The sequence below is a fragment of the Chelon labrosus genome (genome assembly GCF_963514085.1).
Source record: "Chelon labrosus genome assembly, chromosome: 1".
Taxonomy (NCBI): Eukaryota; Metazoa; Chordata; class Actinopteri; order Mugiliformes; family Mugilidae; genus Chelon; species Chelon labrosus.
Window position 1 is genome coordinate 34,982,318 of NC_140337.1, and position 25,178 is coordinate 35,007,495.

Here is a 25,178-nt window from a genome sequence, read left to right on the forward strand (position 1 = left end):
ATGTCCTTCCAGTTGGGGTTTGACCCAGAAGCCTTCCGAGCTTTCATCCACATTCATTATACGCACAATGTTTACTGCAGTTGACACTTCTTCTTCTGAGGAATCACTCACTCTGTTCTCGTTATGGTTAACTGTGCGAACATGTCTTTTCTTTTTAAGTTTTGCAGTATCACTTCTATTCACAACCCTTGAGCTTTTGTCTTTACTCTTTTTGTTTCTGCATGCCCGCTCTACATGTCCTTTTTTCCCACAGTTGTTGCAGTCCATCTCTTTGCACCAACAGTCATTAGCAAGGTGTCCTAGCTTGCCACAGCGGAAACATGGTCCTTGTGTCTTTGTTTTACCACTGTCAACTTTGTGAACTCTGCCTGTAGCATGTAGTTCGTGAGCTTCTTTTGAGGCCAATTCCATTGTCACACTGATATTAATAGCTTTTTCAAGAGTCAAGTCACTTTCTGTGAGTAATTTCTTCTGTGCAGCTTCATTTCTCAATCCACACACCAGCCGATCTCTTAATGTGTCATTTAAAGCATCTTTAAATTCACAGTGTTCAGCTAATTTTCTCAGTGCTGCAACAAACATGGTGACAGACTCACCCTCCTCTTGGTTCCGTCTATGAAACCTGAATCTCTCGGCGATCACCAGGGGTTTGGGTGAAAAATGGTTGGTCAGTGTGTCCACAATTTCTTTAAAAGTTTTAGTTCCGGGCTTTACTGGCTGCAGAAGGTTACGAAGCAGGGTGAAGGTCTTTGGGCCCATCACGCTCAGAAAAATGGGCACCAGCTTCCCTTCTTCAATTCCGTTAGCCGCCACGAAATAGCCAAAACGCTCTGTGTAGGAGCTCCATTGCTCCGTGCTTTCGTCGAAAGGACCGATTGAGCCAATAATTCCAGCCATTTCCGGCTCCTGATTGAATGGCACTCTCCCCCTCACTACTTGCACGTTTCCGGCTTAATTCCTGTACACCGGCGTTACTCACGGAGTTTCCTCTTGTCGTTTTTCAGCTGCTCCACTCCTCCCCGCTAGGTGAGAGCCGTAGTATTCCCCTCAACACCCAGGGCGACACACCCGGACATCGGCGCTGTCCGTCACTCGGTTAGCGAGAAGCGTCGGCAGGGAGAACACAAAAACGGAAATAAAACTCTTCCTCGTCGCGTACTGCAGCGTCGGTCTAGTCGTCCTCGTCGCCACTTTTGTTATATCTTTCACCGTTTATTAACACAGCGGTTTGAACAAATTAACGCACGGCTAACGTGACACATGGCTAACATTCCATCAACAAGTGACAGCATGCATTGGGGATCCCGCTACTGGTTGCATAGCAACCCAAAATACACAACAGTGATGAACTCTAAAACCTGACTGAAACTCTTCAAACAGACCATTCTTGTTTAAGTGGTCACACAACTGATTAGCAACAACTTTTTCTAGAATTTTGGAAATAAAAGGAAGGTTGGAGATTGGTCTATAGTTGGCTAAAACATCTGGATCTAGAGTGGCTTTCTTGAGTAAGGGCTTAATTACAGCAATCTTAAAAGACTGAGGCACATATCCTGTTAATAAAGATAAATTCATCTGGTTCAATATGGAGGTGTTAATTAGTTGGGATTGGATCTAGAAGACAGGTTGATGGTTTAGATGCTGTAATTGTTGAAGAGAGCTCAAGAAGATCTACTGGGGAGAAGGATTCCAGATGTTGATAAGGTCTTACAAAAGTTTCTAATGTCGCTGTACTTGCATCTTTACCAGCTGTTGGAAGGATGCCTTGAATATTTTCTCTAATGCCGACAATTTTATTAGTAAAGAAGCTCATGAAGTCATTACTACTGAGGGCTAAAGGAATAGATGGCTCAACAGAGCTGTGGCTCTTTGTCAGCCTGGCTACAGAGCTGAAAAGAAATCTGGGCTTGTTCTTGTTTTATCCAAAAAAGGTTCAACAAAGCCAACTGGACTTGTAGTGTTTTTTGAGAAGACGTTTCATCTGAGTAGCTTCTTCAGTTCTAGGGGACTGGTGGGAAGTTTGAGGTTTAAATAGGAACTCCTCCTGAAACTTGCTTGTTGTGTTAACAACCACAAACTGGTGCAGCTAATTTCTGAGACCGATGTTTTAAAAGAGGAGTAAAGGAAGCCATCTATGTCAAACTGGAAAAACCTTCACTAAACAGAGGAGGTGGACTGAGATTTAATCTGCCATCTATTTACAATACAGTTTTAACTTCTGTCCCCAAGAAGTTTCAGTCTCATTCACACCTTGACACTGGAGCCCCTGACGGACAAGAGTCGTTAGAGAACCATTCACAGGGAAGAGGACAGGGACAAAACAGTCTCCCCTCAACAACAGGTAAGTACCCAGCCGTTAATAGAAATTAACTGCACCAGTTTGTGGTTGTTAACACAACAAGCAAGTTTCGGGAGGAGTTCCTATTTAAACCTCAGACTTCCCACCAGTCGCCCAGAACTGAAGAAGCTACTCAGATGAAACGTCTTCTCAAAAAACTCTACAAGTCCAGTTGGCTTTGTTGAACCTTTTTGGATATATCATGACCTGGATGACTGAGAACCTTCACAGACGTATTGTTCTTGTTTTCTTCTATTAATGAAGAATAATATGCTGTTCTAATATAACGGAGAGGTTTTTTAGCTTTTTTTTTTAGCTTTTTTTTTTCAGTTCCTCCATGTGACAGTTATTATTAAACCAGCTGATTCATGTTTCTGTCTCTCTCAGTTTCCCAGCATACCCTGACTGTGGAGGTGGTGGAGGGGGCGGAGTCAGTCCTGTTGCCCTGTCAAGACTCTTCTGTTCCTAGGCGTCCCACGGTGGAGTGGATCCGCTATGACCTCAGTCCTTCAACCGTCCACCAGCGTCAGACGACAGCTGATGACCTGAAAAACCAAAACCAGCTTTACAGCGACCGAACATCCATGAAGACTGACGCTCTGAGAACTGGAGACTTCAGCCTGAATCTGAGGAAACCCCGCCTCTCTGACAACGCAACCTACATCTGCTCCATCAGAGCGTTTGGAAACGAACGGAGACTGGCAGCCGTACAGCTGCAGGTCAAAGGTCAGCAATAAACGCTACCACTGTAAACAGCAGTATACTGTATGATCACACACAGTGGACATTTGTAGGGTTACCATCTCTAAGGCTTTTAGCCTGAGTCAGACTCCTTCAGTCTCACACTGTCCACACACATCTCATGAATAATAAGAGGCTGAGTCCTTTATTATTTTATGTTTCAGTAATGTAGGTACAGGTCAGAGGTCAGTACTGTAGGTACAGGTCAGAGGTCAGAGGTCAGAGCTGTAGATACAGGTCAGAGGTCAGAGGTCAGTACTGTAGATACAGGTCAGAGGTCAGAGGTCAGTGCTGTAGATACAGGTCAGAGGTCAGTACTGTAGATACAGGTCAGAGGTCAGAGATCAGTACTGTAGATACAGGTCAGAGGTAAGAGGTCAGAGCTGTAGATACAGGTCAGAGGTCAGAGGTCAGTACTGTAGATACAGGTCAGAGGTCAGTACTGTAGATACAGGTCAGAGGTAAGAGGTCAGAGCTGTAGATACAGGTCAGAGGTCAGAGATCAGTGCTGTAGATACAGGTCAGAGGTCAGTACTGTAGATACAGGTCAGAGGTCAGTACTGTAGATACAGGTCAGAGGTCAGAGGTCAGTACTGTAGATACAGGTCAGAGGTCAGAGGTCAGTACTGTAGATACAGGTCAGAGGTCAGAGGTCAGTACTGTAGATACAGGTCAGAGGTCAGTACTGTAGATACAGGTCAGAGGTCAGTACTGTAGATACAGGTCAGAGGTCAATACTGTAGATACAGGTCAGAGGTCAGAGGTCAGTACTGTAGATACAGGTCAGAGGTCAGTACTGTAGATACAGGTCAGAGGTCAGAGGTCAGTACTGTAGATACAGGTCAGAGGTCAGAGGTCATTACTGTAGATACAGGTCAGAGGTCAGAGGTCAGTACTGTAGATACAGGTCAGAGGTCAGTACTGTAGATACAGGTCAGAGGTCAGAGGTCAGTACTGTAGATACAGGTCAGAGGTCAGAGGTCAGTACTGTAGATACAGGTTAGAGGTAAGTCCTGTCGATACAGGTCAGAGGTCAGAGGTCAGTACTGTAGATACAGGTCAGAGGTCAGAGGTCAGTACTGTAGATACAGGTCAGAGGTCAGAGCTGTAGATACAGGTCAGAGGTCAGAGGTCATGTTGTTCTTCATGTTTCTCCACAGAACCACCTCCAGTCTGGCCTACAGTTCTCATAGTTCTTCTGGTTCTCCTGGTTGTTCTTGGGGGTCTCTTGTTTCATTTTCGACACTACTTCATGCCAGGTGAGTCTCTACTACTACACTACCCATAATGCTGATGGTAACATGTGTCCTGTGGAGGAGACTTGTTCCAGCTGCTGAAAGAGTTCAGAGTTCAAACAGCTGCTACAGAGAGCTGAAGAGAAACTTCCAGGTTTAGTTCCAGAAGTCAGAAACTCTTCATCAAACATGTCTGCAGCACTTTACAGGACGCTTTGACTAGTTACCAAGGAACGAGTCAGAAAGACATCAGGAACAAACGGAGACACAATCCAGCTCTAATCAGAAGCTCCTGACGTCCTCAATCAGGACCTGAGCTCTGAGCTCATGAGTCCAGGTCTCTCCCAGTCCCAGTAAAACCAGAGCAGAGGGTTAGGGTTCTTCCTCATCCATTCATCTGATTGGTTCCTCATTAGTTCCTGACTTCTTCTTTGGTAACTGCTCCAAATGTCCTGAAGAAGAAAACTGGTGTTCAGTCACAAACTAGTTTCCACTGGTTTGTGTCAGAGGTGTGACAGACGTCAGGTGAGCTCAGGTCACCTGGTTGATCCACGTCCTCAAACAAACTGAACACTGAGAGTCCTCCACCAACATGAGACACATAGACAAGGATGGACAGAGACGTCCTGTTACCATCAGAGCTGCTGCTGTTGTCTCTAGAGCTGATGATGGGATTTGTTGTCCTCTCAGTCTACCAGGTGGAGGTGGATTCAGGGGTGGAGTCTGTCCAGCTGATCTGCAAAACCATAGCTCGTCTGCCTAAAGACGCTGAAGTGGAGTGGAAGGACAGAGACTACAAGCTGGTCCATGTGTATCAGAACGGCTCTGACCAGCTTGAAGACCAGGACCAGATTTACAGAAACAGAACGAAGATGAAGAAAAACCTGAGAACTGGAGACCTCAGTCTGACCCTGAAATACCCCAGAGATGGAGACAACAACATCTACACCTGCACCATCTACAACAAGGAGGGAGACATCCTGATGGAGAAACAAGTGAAGCTCAATGTCAGAGGTCAGTACTGTAGATACAGGTCAGAGGTCAGATGTCAGTACTGTAGATACAGGTCAGAGGTCAGAGGTCAGTGCTGTAGATACAGGTCAGAGGTCAGAGGTCAGTACTGTAGATACAGGTCAGAGGTCAGAGGTCAGTACTGTAGATACAGGTCAGAGGTCAGAGGTCAGTACTGTAGATACAGGTCAGAGGTCAGTACTGTAGATACAGGTCAGAGGTCAGAGGTCAGTACTGTAGATACAGGTCAGAGGTCAGTACTGTAGATACAGGTGAGAGGTCAGAGGTCAGTACTGTAGATACAGGTCAGGGGTCAGAGGTCAGTACTGTAGATACAGGTGAGAGGTCAGAAGTCAGTACTGTAGATACAGGTCAGAGGTCAGTACTGTAGATACAGGTCAGAGGTCAGAGGTCAGTACTGTAGATACAGGTCAGAGGTCAGAGGTCAGTACTGTAGATACAGGTCAGAGGTCAGAGGTCAGTACTGTAGATACAGGTGAGAGGTCAGTACTGTAGATACAGGTCAGAGGTCAGAGGTCAGTACTGTAGATACAGGTCAGAGGTCAGTACTGTAGATACAAGTCAGAGGTCAGAGGTCAGTACTGTAGATACAGGTCAGAGGTCAGAGGTCAGTACTGTAGATACAGGTCAGAGGTCAGTGTAGATACAGGTCAGAGGTCAGAGGTCAGTACTGTAGATATAGGTCAGAGGTCAGAGGTCAGTACTGTAGATACAGGTCAGAGGTCAGAGGTCAGTAGTGTAGATACAGGTCAGAGGTCAGAGGTCAGTACTGTAGATACAGGTCAGAGGTCAGAGGTCAGTCATTTTCCATCAGTCTGTACCAATAGAAGTCTAATAACAATCCTCCAGTAGTTGTTCTTTCACAGCTTTGAGTCAAGTCAGACCATTAGAATAATACTCACAGAACTTTGGAGAAAACATTTGAATTGTTTCAAAATAGAAAATGTGAACCTGGTGTGTTATGAGCTGATTTAGAGAGAATGATCTTGTTTGTACTGTGTCAACAGAAGGTGGCTGTAGTTATTAATGGTTGTAATAACTAGAGAATAAGAAGTAGAGGTCAAACCAGACACAAAATAAACCAAAACCTTGACTAAGAAGAAACAAAGACAGACGCTTTAGACATGTGAAGAGACGCTGTGTTGCTAAGGTGGACTGACAGCATGGAACAACAGGACTGTGAATGGACAGGAAATGAAAGAGGGAAGTGTGGGATCAGGAAGGTACATGGGAGGAAGTGAATCTGGCAGCAGGAGGATGAGGTCTGGAATATTGGAAATACAAAGAGTAACAAGGAGAAATATCCCACTCAGATGAAAGGGACAGGGACACTGTAGAGACAGAGAGAGGATGTGGTTGTAGAGGTCTCTGGATAATGACAATAAATGTTAACTCATCTTATTAATGATCATAGGAACATGAGGTAGAAAAGATAAATGGATTAAAGAGCTTTGATTTGATTGATTGATTCAAGTCTGTCATGAAGTTCTGTCATTAATCCTCTTCTGATCAATGATGTTCTTGTCAAGTTCAGGATGAGAACTGAAGATCATTGTTTGCATGAATCATTCATCAGCACAGATTAGATCCTAAACTGATGGTAAACACAACTGAAGAACTTTTGTGTCATTAATGAATAATTAGAGAGCTCCTGTTTGTTCTTGGGTAAGAAGGCCCTCGACCATACATGAGCCAGAAGACAAGAAAGACAATCTGCTGCTGGTGCTGGGAAATAAGAATGAAAAGGAATGAACCTGATTAAGACACAGGGAAATGTTCTGAAATCATTCATTCACTTCATAAATAGATAGTTGAACCTTTAACATTTAATACATCAGTAGTTTACACTTCTTAACTTGTCTCTGTCCAATGGAGAATGGGACATATTTCAGACTGGAACCAGTCAAACATGTTTAACTCCAAATATTTCTCTTCAATGTGCTCAGAGCTGCTGCTGCTGTCTCTACAGCTGATGATGGGATTTGTTGTCCTCTCAGTCCCCCAGGTGGTGGAGGTGGATTCAGGGGAGGAGTCTGTCCAGCTGACCTGGAAGACCACAGCTCACCTGCCTGAAGACGCTAAAGTGGAGTGGATGGACAGATACTACAGGAAGGTCCATGTGTATCAGAATGGCTCTGACCAGCTTGAAGACCAGAACCAGTTTTACAGGAACAGAACGAAGATGAATGAAGACCTGCTGGAAACTGGAGACCTCAGTCTGACCCTGAAATACCCCACAGATGGAGACACCAAGACCTACACCTGCACCGTCTACAACAAGGAGGGAGACATCCTGATGATGAAACAAGTGAAGCTCAATGTCAGAGGTTTTTTTTTTTTTTCTATCTCTCTTTCTTTCTTTGTCTTTTCTTTCAGTGATTTCTGACTTTTTCTGTCTTTTTTGATGAATGTATCACCGTCAATGATCTGTTTGTGTCGGTCCAACCGTTGACGCTGTCCACAACAAAGGTCATTCTGTCTAATGTCCCCCCCTTTATCACTGATGAGTTCCTAAGCAGAGAGTTATCTAGACGTGGAAAAGTTGTGTCTCCTCTTAAAAAGATCCTCTCTGGCTGTAAGTCTCCATTGTCTCAGCATGTGGTGTCTCACAGGAGACAGCTCTACATGATCCTGAACAACCAGGATGAGGAGCTGTGGGGTCAGGGCGGGATGGTGCTGGTCAGCAGGACGGCCTGGACGGCGCTGCTGGTGAGGACAGTGTACAGGTTGAGGGAGAGGAGGGACTCACAGGAGGAAGATGTTGGTGTAAGTGGTGAAGATGACCTTGGGGAAAGAAAGTCTTACACAGCCACAATGGTCAAGTCCTTCCTCCAGGAAACAAAGAACATGAAAGGAGTTAAAGTGGAGGATTATTTTCCTGATCTGGAAGGTTTTTCCACCTCAGCCAGGTTCCACATGAGGAACAGAGAAGAATCAGCTTTAACTGATCAGGAAGTCTTCAGGCTGAGGAAACTAGAGCTTAAAGTTAAGAGACAACACTTCAGCAGTGATGATGGAAAAGGCTCTTTGTTGCATTTGACCTCAGTTATTGTTTGTTCTTTTATTCCTCAGTCTGTACGGCTTCTTTTAGAGTGGGGAGTCTGAATGTAAATGGGGCCAGAGATGCTAAGAAGAGAGCTGTTATATATGAATCAGCTAGAATCAAACACATGGATGTTCTTTTTCTACAAGAAACACACAGTGATGCAAACAATGAGGTAGACTGGAACAGAGGATGGGAGGGGGAGGTGGTTTCTAGTCACCACACAGCAATCAGTGGAGGAGTGGGTCTCCTGTTCTCCAGGAACTTCACTCCAGCTTCTCTGGAGGTCCAGCATGTCCTAGAGGGGAGGTGTCTTTTAGCTGTCATTGTCGATAAAATGTGCCAATGACAGCAGCTTGGTGGGATTCCTCTTCTGATAAATGATGTTCTTGTCAAGTTCAGGATGAGAACTGAAGATCATTGTTTACATGAATCATTCATCAGCACAGATTAGATCCTAAACTGATGGCACACACAACTGAAGAACTTTAGTGTCATTAATGAATAATTAGAGAGCTCCTGTTTGTTCTTGGGTAAGAAGGCCCTCGACCATACATGAGCCAGAAGACAAGAAAGACAATCTGCTGCTGGTGCTGGGAAATAAGAATGAAAAGGAATGAACCTGATTAAGACACAGGGAAATGTTCTGAAATCATTCATTCACTTCATAAATAGATAGTTGAACCTTTAACATTTAATACATCAGTAGTTTACACTTCTTAACTTGTCTCTGTTCAATGGAGAATGGGACATATTTCAGACTGGAACCAGTCAAACATGTTTCACTCCAAATATTTCTCTTCAATGTGCTCAGAGCTGCTGCTGCTGTCTCTACAGCTGATGATGGGATTTGTTGTCCTCTCAGTCCCCCAGGTGGTGGAGGTGGATTCAGGGGAGGAGTCTGTCCAGCTGACCTGCAAAACCACAGCTCACCTGCCTGAAGACGCTAAAGTGGAGTGGAAGGACAGAAGAGACAGGAAGGTCCATGTGTATCAGAACGGCTCTGATCAGCTTGAAGACCAGAAGCAGATTTACAGAAACAGAACGAAGATGAATGAAGACCTGCTGGAAACTGGAGACCTCAGTCTGACCCTGAAATACCCCACAGAGAGATACTACACCTACACCTGCACCGTCTACAACAAGGAGGGAGACATCCTGATGAAGAAACAAGTGAAGCTCAATGTGAAAGGTTTTTTTTTTTTTTCTCTTTCTTTCCTTTGCTTTCCATGCAGCGTGGAGGAGGTCGGTTTGGCCGTAGGAGAGGTGGTCGGTCACAGTTCTGTGAAATCAGCCGCTAGGATAAACGGAGCTGTGGTTTTATTCTTGGATCAGGTGGAGAAGGTGAACCAAGTTGTGGAGACGGGTAGCACCGTCAATGATCTGTTTGTGTCGGTGCAACCGTTGACGCTGTCCACAACAAGGGTCATTCTGTCTAATGTCCCCCTCTTTATCACTGATGAGTTCCTAAGCAGAGAGTTATCTAGACATGGAAAAGTTGTGTCTCCTCTTAAAAAGATTCTCTCTGGCTGTAAGTCTCCATTGTTGAAGCATGTGGTGTCTCACAGGAGACAGCTCTACATGATCCTGAACAACCAGGATGAGGAGCTGTGGGGTCACGGCGGGATGGTGCTGGTCAGCAGGACGGCCTGGACGGCGCTGCTGGTGAGGACAGTGTACAGGTTGAGGGAGAGGAGGGACTCACAGGAGGAAGATGTTGGTGTAAGTGGTGAAGATGACCTTGAGGAAAGTGGGATCAGTGGTGAAAACACTGTGAATGGTGGAAATGGTTTGAGTGTGACACAGGTGGGAGAGACAGGTGAGCTATGTGAAACACAGGTAGGTGCAGGTGAAGTGAGCAGAGCATGGTGTGAGCAGGTTGAACTGACAGAACCTGGACAGATCAGAAGGAGAGCTGTTGGTTTTTATTCCTCTTTGTACTCCAGTCAATATGAAGAGGATGAGCCACTGTGTCAAGAGTTCTGCAGCGAGCTGCCTCAGGTCTCTGAGGAGACCAACTCACAGCTGGAGAGGCCTTTACAGCTGCAGGAACTTCACGGTGCTCTGCAGAGCATGCAGGGGTGGAGGGCTCCCGGCATCGATGGCCTGACTGTGGAGTTTTATAAAGCCTTCTGGGACATTTAATCAGCTGATCTTTTAGATGTTTTTAATGAAAGCATGGCCTCAGGTTCATTGCCACTGTCCTGCCACAGAGCCATAATCACTCTCCTGCCTCAGAAAGGAAACCTGCAGGACATTAAGAACTGGAGCCCTGTGTCTCTGCTTTGTATGGATTACAAGATCTTGTCCAAAGTGCTGGCCAACAGGCTGAGAGCGGCTGTCCATCAAGTCGTCCATCAGGACCAGGCGTACTGTGTGCCCGGCAGGTCCATGGTAGATAATATCTACCTAATCCCAGATGTTTTGGAGGTCTCCAGTTCATTGGGTGTAGACTCTGGTCTGATTTCTCTGGATCAGGAAAAGGCTTTTGACCGTGTTGAACACTGCTTCCTCTGGAAAACTATGGAGAAGTTTGGGTTCAGCGCTGGTTTCATTGCTAAGATCAGGGTGTTGTACAGTGGTATTGAGAGTGTGCTGAAGTTCAGTGGTAGTCTGTGTGCTCCTTTCAGAGTGTGTAGAGGCATCCAACAGGTCTGTGCACTGTCTGGTATGCTCTATGCACTCTAACTAGAACCCCTGCTGCACAGGATACGCACAAGTACTGAAGGCCTGACTGGACCTGGTTTTAGAGAGAACATGGTTTTATCTGCTTATGCTGATGATGTCATTGTTTTAATAAAAACAATGACATCATTCAGTTTTATGAATAAGTGTCGAAGCGGTAAGAAGGGAGGTGGAGTTGCTGCCATTTTTAAATCAGTATTTCAGTGCAAGGAAACTTTATTTGGTGATTTTAGCTCTTTTGAATATCTCTGTTTTTTAGTAAAGGGGGATCCAAAAGTTATTTTTCTAATCATTTATAGACCACCAAAATACCCAGGAAAATTCTTTGATGAATTTGCTGAACTGCTGTCAGTTATCTGCACGGACTACAACTTTTTTATCATAACGGGGGATTTTAATATTCACATAGACAATAACATGGACACAAATGCCAAAGAACTTTGTTCTCTACTGGACACTTTTTGCCTCTCCCAACATGTGAAAGGGCCCACACACACTCGAGGCCACACTCTGGATCTGGTTTCCTACAAAGGTGTTGACATTTCTTCTGTTGATATTAAGGACTTGGCTCTTTCAGATCATTTCTGTGTGTTCTTTGACTTACAGATAACTCCAAACACGCAGTTAACCTCTGTGTCTGTTAGAAAAAGGTACATAAATGAGAATACCAGTGCTAAGTTTATGGAGGCTATAGCTATGGCACCAGCCGTGAATGCAGAGACAGTTGCTGAACTCTTGGATAATTTCAACTTGAAAATCTCAAATGTCATGGATACTGTTGCACCTATTAAAACTAAGATGATCTTGAGCAGACAGAGAACACCATGGAGGAACACTATGATGGTGAAGGCTTTGAAAACAGAATGCAGGAAAGCTGAGCGTAAATGGAGAAAAACTAAACTTCAAATTCACCATGACCTCTACAAACAAAGTATTTTTAATTTTAACCACGGGTTACTCAAGGCTAGACAGCAACACTTATCTGAAATGATTAATAAGAATATCAACAACACTCGCACTCTGTTTGCTTTGGTTGATAAGCTTACAACCCCCCCAAAAGAGATAGTTTCAGAACTTTCTTCCACAGAAAAATGCAATGAATTTGCTTGCTTTTTCAATGAAAAAATCACATCTATAAGACAAAATATCGACACAAATCGTCGAAATAATAAAATGACACCATCCTTAAAACCACCTAGGAATAAATCAGCTATGATGTCAGAATTTAATACATTTGACCAAAAAACCATAGAGCACACAGTTCAGCATCTTAAACCATCGACATACTGTCTTGACACAATGCCATCTGACTTTTTTAAAACTATTGTAAGCTCTGTCCAAACAGATCTGCAGCAAATAATAAATTGCTCACTTCAATCAGGCACGTTTCCTAAAGCCCTAAAAGTAGCTGCCATCAAACCACTCTTAAAAAAGAGAACGCTGGATGCTTCCATGTTAACCAACTACAGACCTATCTCAAATCTCCCTTTTATAGCCAAGATCATTGAGAAAGTGGTTTTTAATCAACTTAGCAACTTTTTAAACTCCAGTGGACTCTTTGATAAATTTCAATCAGGCTTTCGACCTCACCACAGTACAGAAACAGCTCTCATTAGAGTGTTGAATGATATAAGGTTGAACACTGACTCAGGCAAGGTGTCAGTTCTGGTCCTGTTGGATCTCAGTGCTGCTTTCGACACTGTAGACCACAGTATACTGCTGAACAGGTTGGAAACCTGGGCAGGACTCAGCGGAACAGTACTAGATTGGTTCAGGTCCTACTTGGAGGAGCGGAGTTATTTTGTGACCATTGGAAGCTATCAATCCGATCCAGTGGCTATGACATATGGAGTTCCTCAGGGGTCAGTTCTTGGACCCCTTCTGTTCAGCCTATATATGTTGCCTTTGGGTCAAATTCTCCAGAATTCAAATGTCAACTATCATAGTTATGCAGATGACACACAGATATATCTTGCATTGTCTCCAGATGACTGCAGTCAAATAGAGTCATTGTGTCACTGTTTAGAGAAAGTCAAAAATTGGATGAACCAAAACTTCCTGCAGTTAAATCAAGAAAAAACTGAGGTCATTGTTTTTGGCAATAAAGAGAAGAGGGTTACTGTCAGTAAACACCTTGAGTCACTGTCTCTAGAAACTAAAGACCAGGTCCGAAACCTTGGCGTGCTGATAGACTCAGATCTGACCTTTAACAGTCATATCAAATCAATCACCAAAACAGCCTTTTATCAACTTAAAGGGGAACTCCGGCGCAAAATGAACCTGGGATTAATAACACATGTGTACCGAGTTCGACCGTTCTCTGGTATTTGTTTTCATGCATTTGTTTTGTTAGTCAAATGTGACCAGTTTTCTTGCAAACCGCTAATTAGCGTATAACGCTAGCCTTCGGGGCACACCTACACATAAAAAGAAATCGCTATTTCTATACCACTAACAAGGCTCACAATATCACCACACTTACACGGTAGCATAACTAGGGTCTCTACATGTAAACCGAAGCATTGAGAACTTTGCAAGTATACAGGCAGTTTATTAAAAAAGGAACACAGTACCGTTCATGTCTGGCTCGCATATCCAGGCGGGCGCCATCTTGGGGAAACTGAACTCTCTTCGTTCAGTGCTTCTCTATGCTTTCAGTGCTTTCTTCCGGCAACAGACAGTTCAGTTTCCCCAAGATGGCGCCCGCCTGGATATGTGAGCCAGACATGAACGGTACTGTGTTCCTTTTTTAATAAACTGCCTGTATACTTGCAAAGTTCTCAATGCTTCGGTTTACATGTAGAGACCCTAGTTATGCTACCGTGTAAGTGTGGTGATATTGTGAGCCTTGTTAGTGGTATAGAAATAGCGATTTCTTTTTATGTGTAGGTGTGCCCCGAAGGCTAGCGTTGTACGCTAATTAGCGGTTTGCAAGAAAACTGGTCACATTTGACTAACAAAACAAATGCATGAAAACAAATACCAGAGAACGGTCGAACTCGGTACACATGTGTTATTAACCCCAGGTTCATTTTGCGCCGGAGTTCCCCTTTAAGAACATATCCAGAATTAAGGGCTTCATGTCGCAAACAGATCAGGAGAAGCTGATTCATGCTTTCATTTCCAATAGACTTGACTACTGTAACGGTCTTCTGACTGGACTCCCCCAAAAAAGTATCAAACAGCTGCAGCTCATCCAGAACGCTGCAGCTCGAGTTTTAACCAGAACAAAGAAATCAGAGCATATCACCCCAGTTCTTAAGTCTTTACATTGGCTCCCAGTCAGCTACAGAATAGATTTTAAAGTTCTGCTACTGGTTTACAAATCACTGAATGGTTTAGGTCCAGAATACATGAATGACATGTTAGCAATGTATAAACCCAGTCGAGCTCTGAGATCGACTGACTCAGGTCAGATAGTGGAGCACAGAGTTAAAACCAAACACGGTGAAGCAGCATTTAGCTGTTACGCTGCACACAAATGGAACAAACTACCAGCAGAGCTGAAATCAGCCCCAACTGTAAGCACTTTTAAATCCAGGTTAAAAACATTTCTTTTTTCATGTGCATATGGCTGAGCCCTTTTAAATCATTTTAAATCGTAATCTTGGATTTACACTGTAAGTCCTCTTAATCGTTTCTAATTTGTTCTGTTTTTATGTAAAGCACATTGAGTTGCCTCTTGGTATGAAATGCGCTATATAAATAAAAATGCCTTGCCTTGCCTTGCCTAAAAAGCCAGTGTGAAATAGACATTTTAGCCAATATTACAAAAGATTTTAATGTTTTATCATCAGTGACTGTGAATTGGAAAAAAGTGAAGCTCTTGCAGTCAGTGAGTGGCGTGACGGTCTCCCAGTTCTCCCCCAGAACCTGGTTTGGAAGAGAGACGGTTTGAAATACCTTGGTGTCTTTTTAAGGAAACGAAATAATAGTCCAGAAGAACTGGGAGAGCGTCACAGATAAAATAGAGGGTAGACTGGCTAAATGGAAATGGTTGCTTCCTCAGATGTCTTACAAAGGTAGAGTAGCCTCTCAGCTCTGGCATGGCCTGACATGTATGGACCCCCCTCAGGTTTACTAGCCCAGATTCAAACAAAAATGATCAGTTTCTTCTGGGATGGTCTACACTGGGTACCACAGAGTGTACTGTTGTTATCCAGGGAGGAGGGGGGACAGGGCCTCGTCCACCTGGCCAGTAGAAGGAGGGGGGACAGGGCCTCGTCCACCTGGCCAGTAGAAGGAGGGGGGACAGGGCCTCGTCCACCTGGCCAGTAGAAGGAGGGGGGACAGGGCCTCGTCCACCTGGCCAGTAGAACAGCCACATTCAGGTTCCAGTTCATCCAGAGGTTCCTGACAGGTCCGTCAGACCTGGTGTGGAGAGAAGTGGCTAGTTGTATTCTCAGACGTGTGAATAACCTGGGACTGGATGCTGCTCTGTTTTTAACTGATTCTAACTTTCTAAATGTAAGGGTTTTACCTCCGTTTTATCAGGTGTTTTAGATCCTGGGCTCTTTTTAGCCTTAAAGAAAGTGAAAAGTCTAACTCTCTGCACTGGTTGTTGAAGGAGCCACTGATCCACGGGGCGAGGCTGGATGTGTGCAGCGCTGCCACGCCTGGCCTGATGGGGGCGCTGCACCAAACTAAGACCTTGTGCCTGAAGCAGCTGGTGGATGCAGCAGGTCCAGACTTGACTGATGCCCGGGCCGTGGGCTCTCTGCTGGGTGGCTCAGAGGGTCCTGGGGCTCTGGAGGCAGAGGCTCTCTGGAAGGGACAGAGGCCTCATCAAGGCCCCATGATTTAGCTTCAAAGGCTTTTATCTCTGTTCTTAACCCTGCTGTTACCAAGAAGCTGAATGAGACTGTCTTCCATCTTTTCACTGAGTGGGAAAGACTCACTGAATTCTTGAATCTTTTAACTGTTGTTGGTGAAAAGTTCTCTGAGAGCAGCTTCATCTTTGGTGCAGGCTACAAAAAGACAAAGCACATTAAGTGGCAGCTACTGAACTTCCTGTCAGGAGAGGCTGAATGAGCCATATACGTGAGCAGGAAGAACTAAATGGAGGACAGGGTGGGCCAGGAGGACACTTCAGTGTGGCTTTGTAATGTCAGGTCCAGACTTTGGCTGGAGTTCAGATTTTAGAAGATGATGGCAGACTTGGACACGTTTGAACAACAGTGGTGTTATAAGAACGTTCTTTACACTGTGGAAGATGAACTTTTACTGGATCAATCTGTGTGTGTCTTATTTATTACTATGATGATCTCTATGGAAGATGACTCGTGTTCATGGAAATGAAGTATTTCTGTAAAATCAAATCTTTCTCTCTCTCTCAAACAACCAACCATCAAGACTCTGATCATCTGCAACACCTTTCTAGATCTCTGTCCTGTTCCTTCTGCTCTCATCTGCTTCTGTCCTTCAGCTTTCTCTACAATCATTCAATAAAGTCATGAAAACCTGCTGCTGCTGCTGCTGCTGCTGCTGTCTCTACAGCTGATGATGGGATTTGTTGTCCTCTCAGTCTGTCAGGTGGAGGTGGAGGAGGGGGTGGAGTCTGTCCAGCTGCCCTTCAGAACCTCAGAGCTGCCTGAAGACGCTAAAGTGGTGTGGTGGGACAGAAGAGACAGGAAGGTCCATGTGTATCAGAACGGCTCTGACCAGCTTGAAGACCAGGACCAGATTTACAGAAACAGAACAAAGATGAATGAAGACCTGCTGAAAACTGGAGACCTCAGTCTGACCCTGAAATACCCCACAAAGAGAGACAGTGGACGATACATCTGTATAGTCTGGAACAAGGAGGGAGACATCATGAGATGGAAAAGAGTAGAGCTCAGAGTGAAAGGTTTGTCAGTTTCTTTCTTTCTTTCTTTCTTTCTCTCTGTCTGTCTGTCTTTGTCTCTAACTGTCTTTGTCTCTCACTGTCTGTGTCTCCTCTGCAGGCAGAGTCCAGGTCCAGGATGTAACGTCTCCTCTGATGGCTGTAGAGTCAGTTTGATCAGGTTGTTGATCTTTGATTATTGATCAGTGAAGGATCTGATGATGATTTCAAAGAAGATAAAGCTGCTGGTGAAGCAGAGTTCATGTCAGCGACCTCCTCCTGCTTCAAGTCAAACCCTCAAAGTCAGTCAACACGTTTGGAAGAGGGAACTAATGACCTTCATTCAAATGTCCAGCAGAGGACAGTCCTGACTGAAACCTTCAACAAGACACAAGTTAACATGAGCTTTTGAACATTTCTGGGACTTCTGATGTGTTGATGAAACCAGGACAGAAGGAACTGATCAGCAAATATGTTTTAAAGAACGTCTGAGAAAGAGAAAAGGAAGAAAAAGCCACAGTAAATAAATGACTGAGGACAGATTGAAATGAGCCTTTCAACAGCAACATTTAAAAGACATGAAGTGTGCAACGAGCTGTGGTCACCAGCAGGAGGCAGAAGACTGCAGAGGAGAGAGTGGAGAGGTTCCTGTTGGAATTCCAGGGTTAACCAGGAAACCACACACATCCTTTACTCAGTGATAAATCACATGTTCACACTGAGCGTCTAGAAACTGAGGAATCTGTTGAAGTCACAGTAAAGGAGCAATCAGCTTCCTGGCTGCTCCCTCCCTCCGCCCACCTGTGTGTGTGTCATCAGACCTTTGGGAACTTTTTTCCAGATCAGAGAATAATCAGTGATGAAAATAACCTTCAAACAGTGTGAACAGTGTGGCTGGAGCTGAGCTCTTTCCTTCATCTGACAACTATCAGAACCCAACATGATGATCTAGAAGGAATAAAGAGCAAGTGATCAGCTGATTCAGCAGAGTTTTCCTTTAGTTTTTAGTTGAGTTTATTTCTTCCAGGGACCATGTACAAAGTGCATTAATCACAGAGTAGATCCACTGGACCAGGTTTAACAAATGGTGGTGGAGCTAGAGCAGAGCGTTGTATTATTTACTGATTTATGTGATAGGGACAGTTCACATTAATGAACATCTACTCAGACAGTCATAGATGTAAATATGATGGATTCTAGCAACAATGCTCATTTTCATCCACAGTCCCTAGACAGGTAACACAAACACATGATAAGACATAGGACAGGACAATAGATCACAATGAGAACACACATGTTCAGGTCAGACTGGATATTTATTGAAACATTCAACTAAACTCATCATGTTTTCTCTCCACATATTCTTATTATTTGCATTACCATCCTTCCTCTTGATATTTTATTTAGTTAACTGCCACATAAGAGCGCTATATGATGATATCATCACTAAAAGTCAGTGGGGGTTTTACATGATGTTTTGGATTATAGCCTGAAGTTGGGTCCGTGATGAAGGACCTTTGGACACAGCCACGTCTTGCCATGCATTCATTTAGATTGCCCATGTTGTTTTAAATGCTCTGCTAATATCTTTTAAAGCTGTTCTGCTAATATGAGGTCAGATGTTCATGCTTGTATATTGTTGCAAATGTGTTAATGTTGAAATGTTTTTAATGTTATGTACTTGTGGTGTTTTCCTAAGCAGCACATTATAAGCTGAGGTCATGTTCTTTTATGCGCTGAATATGGATGGACTTGGTTTTTCATACTGTCTACCTCATTACCACTGTTTGGATATGGTAGTAATTAATAAATGTTCGAAACTGATATGTCTCTTTATTTGTTAAATGTATGGTAATGCTAACTAATTAATTTAATATAATATAATTAATATATACCGACAGTTGGATGCCAACCAGACCCAACTGTCAGATGTAGACATGCAGCACAAGAAGAAAAAGATGGAAAACCTTTCACTGGAGTCTGAAATAAAAAGAGGACGATTAGAAAAGTGGAGCTGGAAATAAAGCAAGTGGAGCAGGAGGTGAGTTCTGCCTTCAATGCTCACTGTATGCTGACTGGAACACAAACCCAGCTCCAACAAGATGACACATGTTCAATACAAATAATCTTCCTTTCTGCTCTGACAGTGGCGTGGCCATTCTTGTGAGAGCCTTTCACAGCTTTAATGTTCAGGTGAACTCTGTCCATTGCTGGTGATGTGCACTGATTGGTTTAATAGTCCTCATCTTGTGATCTCAGATGCTCTGCAGTGCTGACTGTCTGATCACAATGGCCTGGCTCAGTCCATGACTCCAGATCTAGCAGCGCCTATCACAAGGTGAGCCACACAGCCCCTGTTAATAACCACTGTCTCTCTGTTGATGAGGCTGGAATGATGACATGTTGTGTTGACAGGTCAACTCTCTGCTGTGTTGCTAGGAGACAGGGGCTATGCCTGCCAGCCTTTTCTCCTGACACCATCCACAGACCCCCAGGAAGCACATATGCATGCTTTAAAGTTCAGTTCATGTGTCCTGCAGTGGCAGAGGAGGCTGTGTTTTTATTGATTTCAATTAAACAAACATAGATAAAGATATATGCTGTAGTTGTAAACAGATACATCTGACCAACATGTGGAGTGAACGTTCTCACATGACTGATAGTAATGAATGTTTCCTCTGAGTGAAAAGAAACTGATCAAACTCATCAAGTGATGTAGACCGGAGCAAACCAGCTGGAAGTGTGAAGACAACATTAGAATCTAGTGAAACAGATGATGATGATGATGATGATGATGATGAAGAGAAGCAGCAGCCTCTGGTCAGCTTTCAACAACAACATCAACAAACACAGACTGATATCTGTCCTGTGAGATCAGACTGGAGCTGGTGTCTTAAATCCTGTGTCCCTGGTCCTGATCACTGGACTGATCCACTCAGAGGGAAGTTGAAATATTATCACCTGACTGTCTCACCACTGACAATGTTCCTCTTTACTAATAACACATCATATTTAGAACATCCTGCTGCTTGCTCTCTGCCGGAACCTTTAGGACTGAGTCCGTGTACCCGGGGGAATCTTTTAGCCGCGCACCCTGGAGCAGACACAGACTGGACAGGTAAGAGTTCAACTCCAACCACTCACTGTTCTCACTATTGCACCAACTCCCAGCCTGACCACTGATGATCTAACAGCACACTTCTTTACAGATACTTCTTCACTCTTATGGTTTAATCTAGTGATGGAGAAACTGAAGCACTGAATCAATCTGAAGCAGTTGTGTTGAAATGGTTCAGTGTTTGGAAGCATTTGATCAAATGAAATGTGGCCACATCTGCTGGATAATATTAGACATAGCATTCACATGAAACAGGACAAAGGCTCGTGAAACACAAAGACTCTGTTGTGTTTGTTCAACAATAAAGGATCTACAGTATGTGCATCTAGAAATGCTGCATTTCTTTTTCTTTTCTAGTAAATAATAATATACTTGTATGAGTTAGCCATCATATAATACTGTATGTTTTAGATGCTTTTAGAAGATTGATAGAAATACAAACAATGACTAAATAAAAAGTGAAATGCTTGTGCATCTAGGGACTGTGATGACAGTAGCTGTACTAAATGCTTGTGAGACTGGGAAGAGGATTTGGGTGGTTGACAGATTTTTATTTCAAAACCAGATCATTTCAGCAGACTTGGGTTTTAGTCTGTTCCTCTTCTTACTTCTCACCTCTCCAGCTTTGGAGAAGACCCTCTCACATGGGACAGACGTTGCAGGCATGTGTAAATATTGTCTGTCAAGCTTGTACAGATTGGGATAAACTGCCGCCCTTTGCTGCCAGTATTTCATGGGTCTTCTCCTCTGGAGAGGTAGGACTCAGATAAAGACCACTGAACCTCCACTGTTTTCTGGACTCTCTGAGTTTCACCTGCAAGAAATCAGAACAGAAGAAGGTGAGATCCATTGTCTGTGTTTTTGTCTCAAAGAAGGTTTTTCTACAGACTAATGCAACCAAGCAACTCAGCAGTCCAGACGTTCCCACAGGTTGTCAGGGTCAGCCTCTTGTGTTGAGGGACCAGGGACTTCCTCTGTTGTGGACTGTAAAACAAATGGAAATCCATCCAGTTGTTTGATAGAGCATATATACAAGCAATGATCAAATAAAGAGAAAGCTATTAGCTGTGATGTTGAGGGTGGGACATGTTCTGATCTCCTCAGTCCTGCACATTCTGCTGTGACTCTGTTAACTGCCTCCTGTGCATTGGTCTGGTTGACAAATGTTATTGTTTTGAAACGTGGCTCAAGAACAGTTGCCGTTGACAGGACCTGAATGTTTTCAACACTGCACCTTGTCAATGATAAGTGCAGCAGATTTAGTCTCAGCAGCTGTGAGCATGGATGGAGTAGGGATGTGGACTTGATAGGAATGATGGGTATGAGCTTGGATGCTGACACCTTCTTCTCTACTGAAAGCTCAGTAGTAGCCAGAGACAGCGGCCCCAGAACCTCAAGGCATTCAGCCACAGCCTCGTAGTCCACACAGCTTAGTGGCACCACATCTGTTGTTAGTGATGCAAGTGTTGCTCCCACTGGCTCACGCTGCTCATGTAGACGTTGGAGCACGAGGAAAGTGGAATTCCCACCACCAGGGACCATCAAGAGAGGCTGAACTGATCCACCTGAAGCCTTTTATACTACACCTGGCAGGAGGCGGAGCTAAGGGAGGAGACCACCTGGGTTGCATTCTCAACCTTTCACTGAGGTTCAGCACATGTATAGAGTCAAAGTATCCTTACATCCATAGACTAGAACAATGTTTACCTTCTTAGAGTCAGTGATATCCAGTATGATGACCTCATGACCTCTAGGGGCTTTAGGGAGAATATTTCCCACTCTGGTGAGCTCTCCCATCCATGGTGCCAAAGTGGAGTGACCAACAGATGCACAATATGAGTTTGTCACAGATGTTCCTGTTAGTAAAACATACAACATTGTAAATGTGTTTCTTCAGACTTTGTTAGCGTAGCATCCATTTAGCCAAAAGTGGACGGTTGAGATCATTTTTCACTTTTTGCTCTATTCTACATTTCTGAGAATCTAATGACTCCACCAGTATATATGACTGACAGATGATCAGACATGTTCCAGTTAAACTGAACACTGAACATCATGTTATTTAGAGAGAAAAGAAAGACTTTAAGGGAGCTTTGAACTGATTAAGACTGAAATGAAAAGGTCATGTAGTGATCCAAGGTCAGAAAGGAACCTGAAGAGGAGCATAGATGTAGAAAACCATCAGGTCAAAGCCAGACTCTGAATATATAGAAGAGTCAATAGGCACGTTCGACTTCATGCAGATCTGTGCAGATCTGACTTGACGTGATGCATGCTGGGTTGTTATGCTCATAGATCTCGAATATGATTGGTTAAAATGAACTTGTTCTACCCAGCATGCATCACGTCAAGTCAGATCTGCACAGATCTGCATGAAGTCGAACGCGCCTATTGTCCTCAGTTCCTCTGAAGTCACGTCATTTAGTAGAAAGGCTGCAGCACAACAGACGCATGCGCACTCTCCTCTGAAGACTAGTCGGTGCCAGTGCCATAGAGAGAGAGAGTTGCGACACTCCCATAGACCTCCGTTGTAAAAAATGGCGGCGCTTTTAACCGCCTACTTCCGGATTTGAAAATCGGATTAGTTCCAAACACTGTCATTTGGGCGTTGGACCTCATTCACTTACATTGCTGCGAGTTGAGTTGTTGCAGAGCTAAGCTGCTGAAATATCGACCTCTTTTGAATTGTCAACTGTCTATATTGTATCAGAGGCCCTTTGCGATGCTTATACTCGTCTTCATTTGTATATGCACAGCGTAATTATTTATATTTTATCTTGGTTGTTTCAACCAATTTTCTAGCATTGCCTGCTAGCTAATTAGCCAGCGCGACTTCCCCTGCTGTGAAGGTAGTTCGGTAATGAATCGCTACCACCTTTATAGCAACTTTTATTTAATTGAATTTTGGGATATACTAACTTTTAATTATGTGACGTGTTGGCTGTACTTAATTTGTTGTACTGTTCCTGTTCCATGTTCACTTGGCTAGTGTACAATTTGCCCAGCGCTACTTGCTGATGCTTGATGAGATGCTGATAGATTGCTATCCCGTATGTCAAGGCATTGTCGTGACTCGTGGTTTGAGCGAGGGTTATTTAATTAGGAATGACGGGAATTTTAGGACTGGCGAGTGTGGCGTTGTGGTCCTGGGGGTGGCCACTCATCAGAAGAAGTGAGCTAGCTTCTAGGCGAATTCTGAACGGACCGCCATGGCAGACTTCTTTGCGTTATCACGAAGGTAGGCTAATAGCTGAATCGGAATTTATAAGCAAAATCACGGGAATCAATAGCCTAATACAGCCCAGTTGTGCTCAAATGAATATCATGAGACGTCTACCATCAGATGAATGATATGGAAAAGTTAAGTTAGAGCCTCTGAAGCCAGTGCTACTACCCATGCGAACAGTGGCGGTTCTACATTGCGCCCCGGGCGAGACCACCTCCGGGCGCCCCCCCCCCGGCGCGCGTGGGCTTAAAGAAAAGAACGTCCATGAATTGCAAATTTAAACAAATTTAAATAAACATGCCCTTAAACTCTAAGTGTCTGTCATTAGACGCTATATTAATCTATCTTTCAGGGAGGAACAATTAGCTCCTTGGTTACTGCCTCCAGTTCTATGCTTGGCTTACTTTTGGTTGGTTAAACAATGTTTTGACACGAAATAGAGTTGTAGCAAATGGTAAATGTTCATCTTTGAAACTACCTACAGATATGAAATTTTCGTTGGCTAATTACAGGACCCAACGTGATGGAAATAAATAAGAACTGAACTTGTAACAGTTTTGTTGCAAAGCACAATCTCATGGTGAAATTAGATCTGGTGTTTGTTACGAATTACTGTTGTATCAGCATTGCAAGCATCATAGTAAAAGGCTAACAATCGTTTACCACCAATTAACATTAGCCCTTCATTCATGACATGATACTGTAATCATACAGAGAGAACATAGCAGACCTTTATCTTTTCTTTTTCTGTCCATCTCTGTTTATTTAACACTCGACAATCAACAGATTTCCATCCTCCAGCGCTGTCACTCACGACCAGAAGTCAAGACTAAACCAGTTCACCTTGGTCACCACATAATTACCTATTTTTATTTGGCCATTTCACACAATTCATAAAAACCAAAACGTGCAGGAATTATAGGCCTATTTATTATATTATGAATGAAATGTGCGTTACATGGAAGAAAGTGAAGGTGTTACTAACTTTTATACAGTGGACCCCCCCGTCCGTTCAATTTGGGAGAGACCCAGAGGTGAACTGTCCCCCGCGCCCCCCTCCCCTTTCCCTTTCTCACGCACAGCTTCTGTGCACGGCACCTTCTCAGCAGCAGGGGCGCCTGCAGCTGCAGGGGGCGACAATTTGCCAGTTCCCTACACAGATATGACAGATAATAGAAAACCATGTAGCGGCGCGGATTTATTTGTTTATTTTATTTTTTTCTCGTGCCGCCCCCCTTGTGTCTTGAAAAAATGCCGCCCCGGGCGGCTGCCCGGTTCGCCCGTGCCTAAAACCGCTACTGCATGCGAACATGAACACTAAGCTTTTCCCTCCATGTAGCCTAAAACCTATCTAAGTATACGTTATTCGTTGTCACCCTGCCTCTCCAAATGCAAAACTGACATTAACAAAAATGCAATAATGTAATAACAGCTGAGAAAGTACTTGGGTGTGTGTTTTATTTTATATTTACCGTTCAATAATGCAATCGCTGCTGTCTGTCCCATAGAAGAACATGACAGCCAGCGCATGTTTAGGAACTAATTGGGTTTACATGAACCACGTGACAGCCATAGCGGCGACATCAAAGACTGTTGCAACTCTCTCTCTCTATGGCTCTGGGCTGTGCTGTTTGTCTCATAGACATATATACGTAGACGCCTCATTGAGCGGGTTGGCCCGTTGTTGCGATACGTCAACGTCGCCGCCATATTGGGGGAGGCGGCTCTGTCCCGCGAACCAATACGAGTCAATGGAATGAACTTTATTAAGCGTCTTCTACAAAGTGCTGTTAATGCCTCTCATTTACATGTTCACACACAAACGTATATATTGAGGAAACCGATAGGAACCAAAAACAACGTCTGTAACATTAACACTCAGAATGTAATCAGATGTTGTTTTTAGTTCCTATCGGTTTCCTCAATATACGTTTGT

General features: G+C 43.9%; 1 protein-coding gene across 1 annotated transcript in view; it reads left to right on the forward strand.

Moving 5' to 3' along the window:
• LOC311488311 (uncharacterized protein) overlaps window positions 1–17,075 on the forward strand; it is a gene marked incomplete at both ends in the record, with an annotated part of 179,249 nt that extends 162,174 nt beyond the window's left edge. The window contains 6 exons of the mRNA XM_084544941.1: window positions 2,726–3,064; window positions 4,240–4,338; window positions 5,005–5,217; window positions 7,557–7,673; window positions 16,599–16,922; window positions 17,020–17,075. Of these exons, the coding sequence (XP_084401067.1) occupies window positions 2,726–3,064; window positions 4,240–4,338; window positions 5,005–5,217; window positions 7,557–7,673; window positions 16,599–16,922; window positions 17,020–17,075 (1,148 nt within the window). The remainder of the gene's footprint in view (window positions 1–2,725; window positions 3,065–4,239; window positions 4,339–5,004; window positions 5,218–7,556; window positions 7,674–16,598; window positions 16,923–17,019) is intronic.
• Between the last annotated feature and the right edge of the window lie 8,103 nt (window positions 17,076–25,178).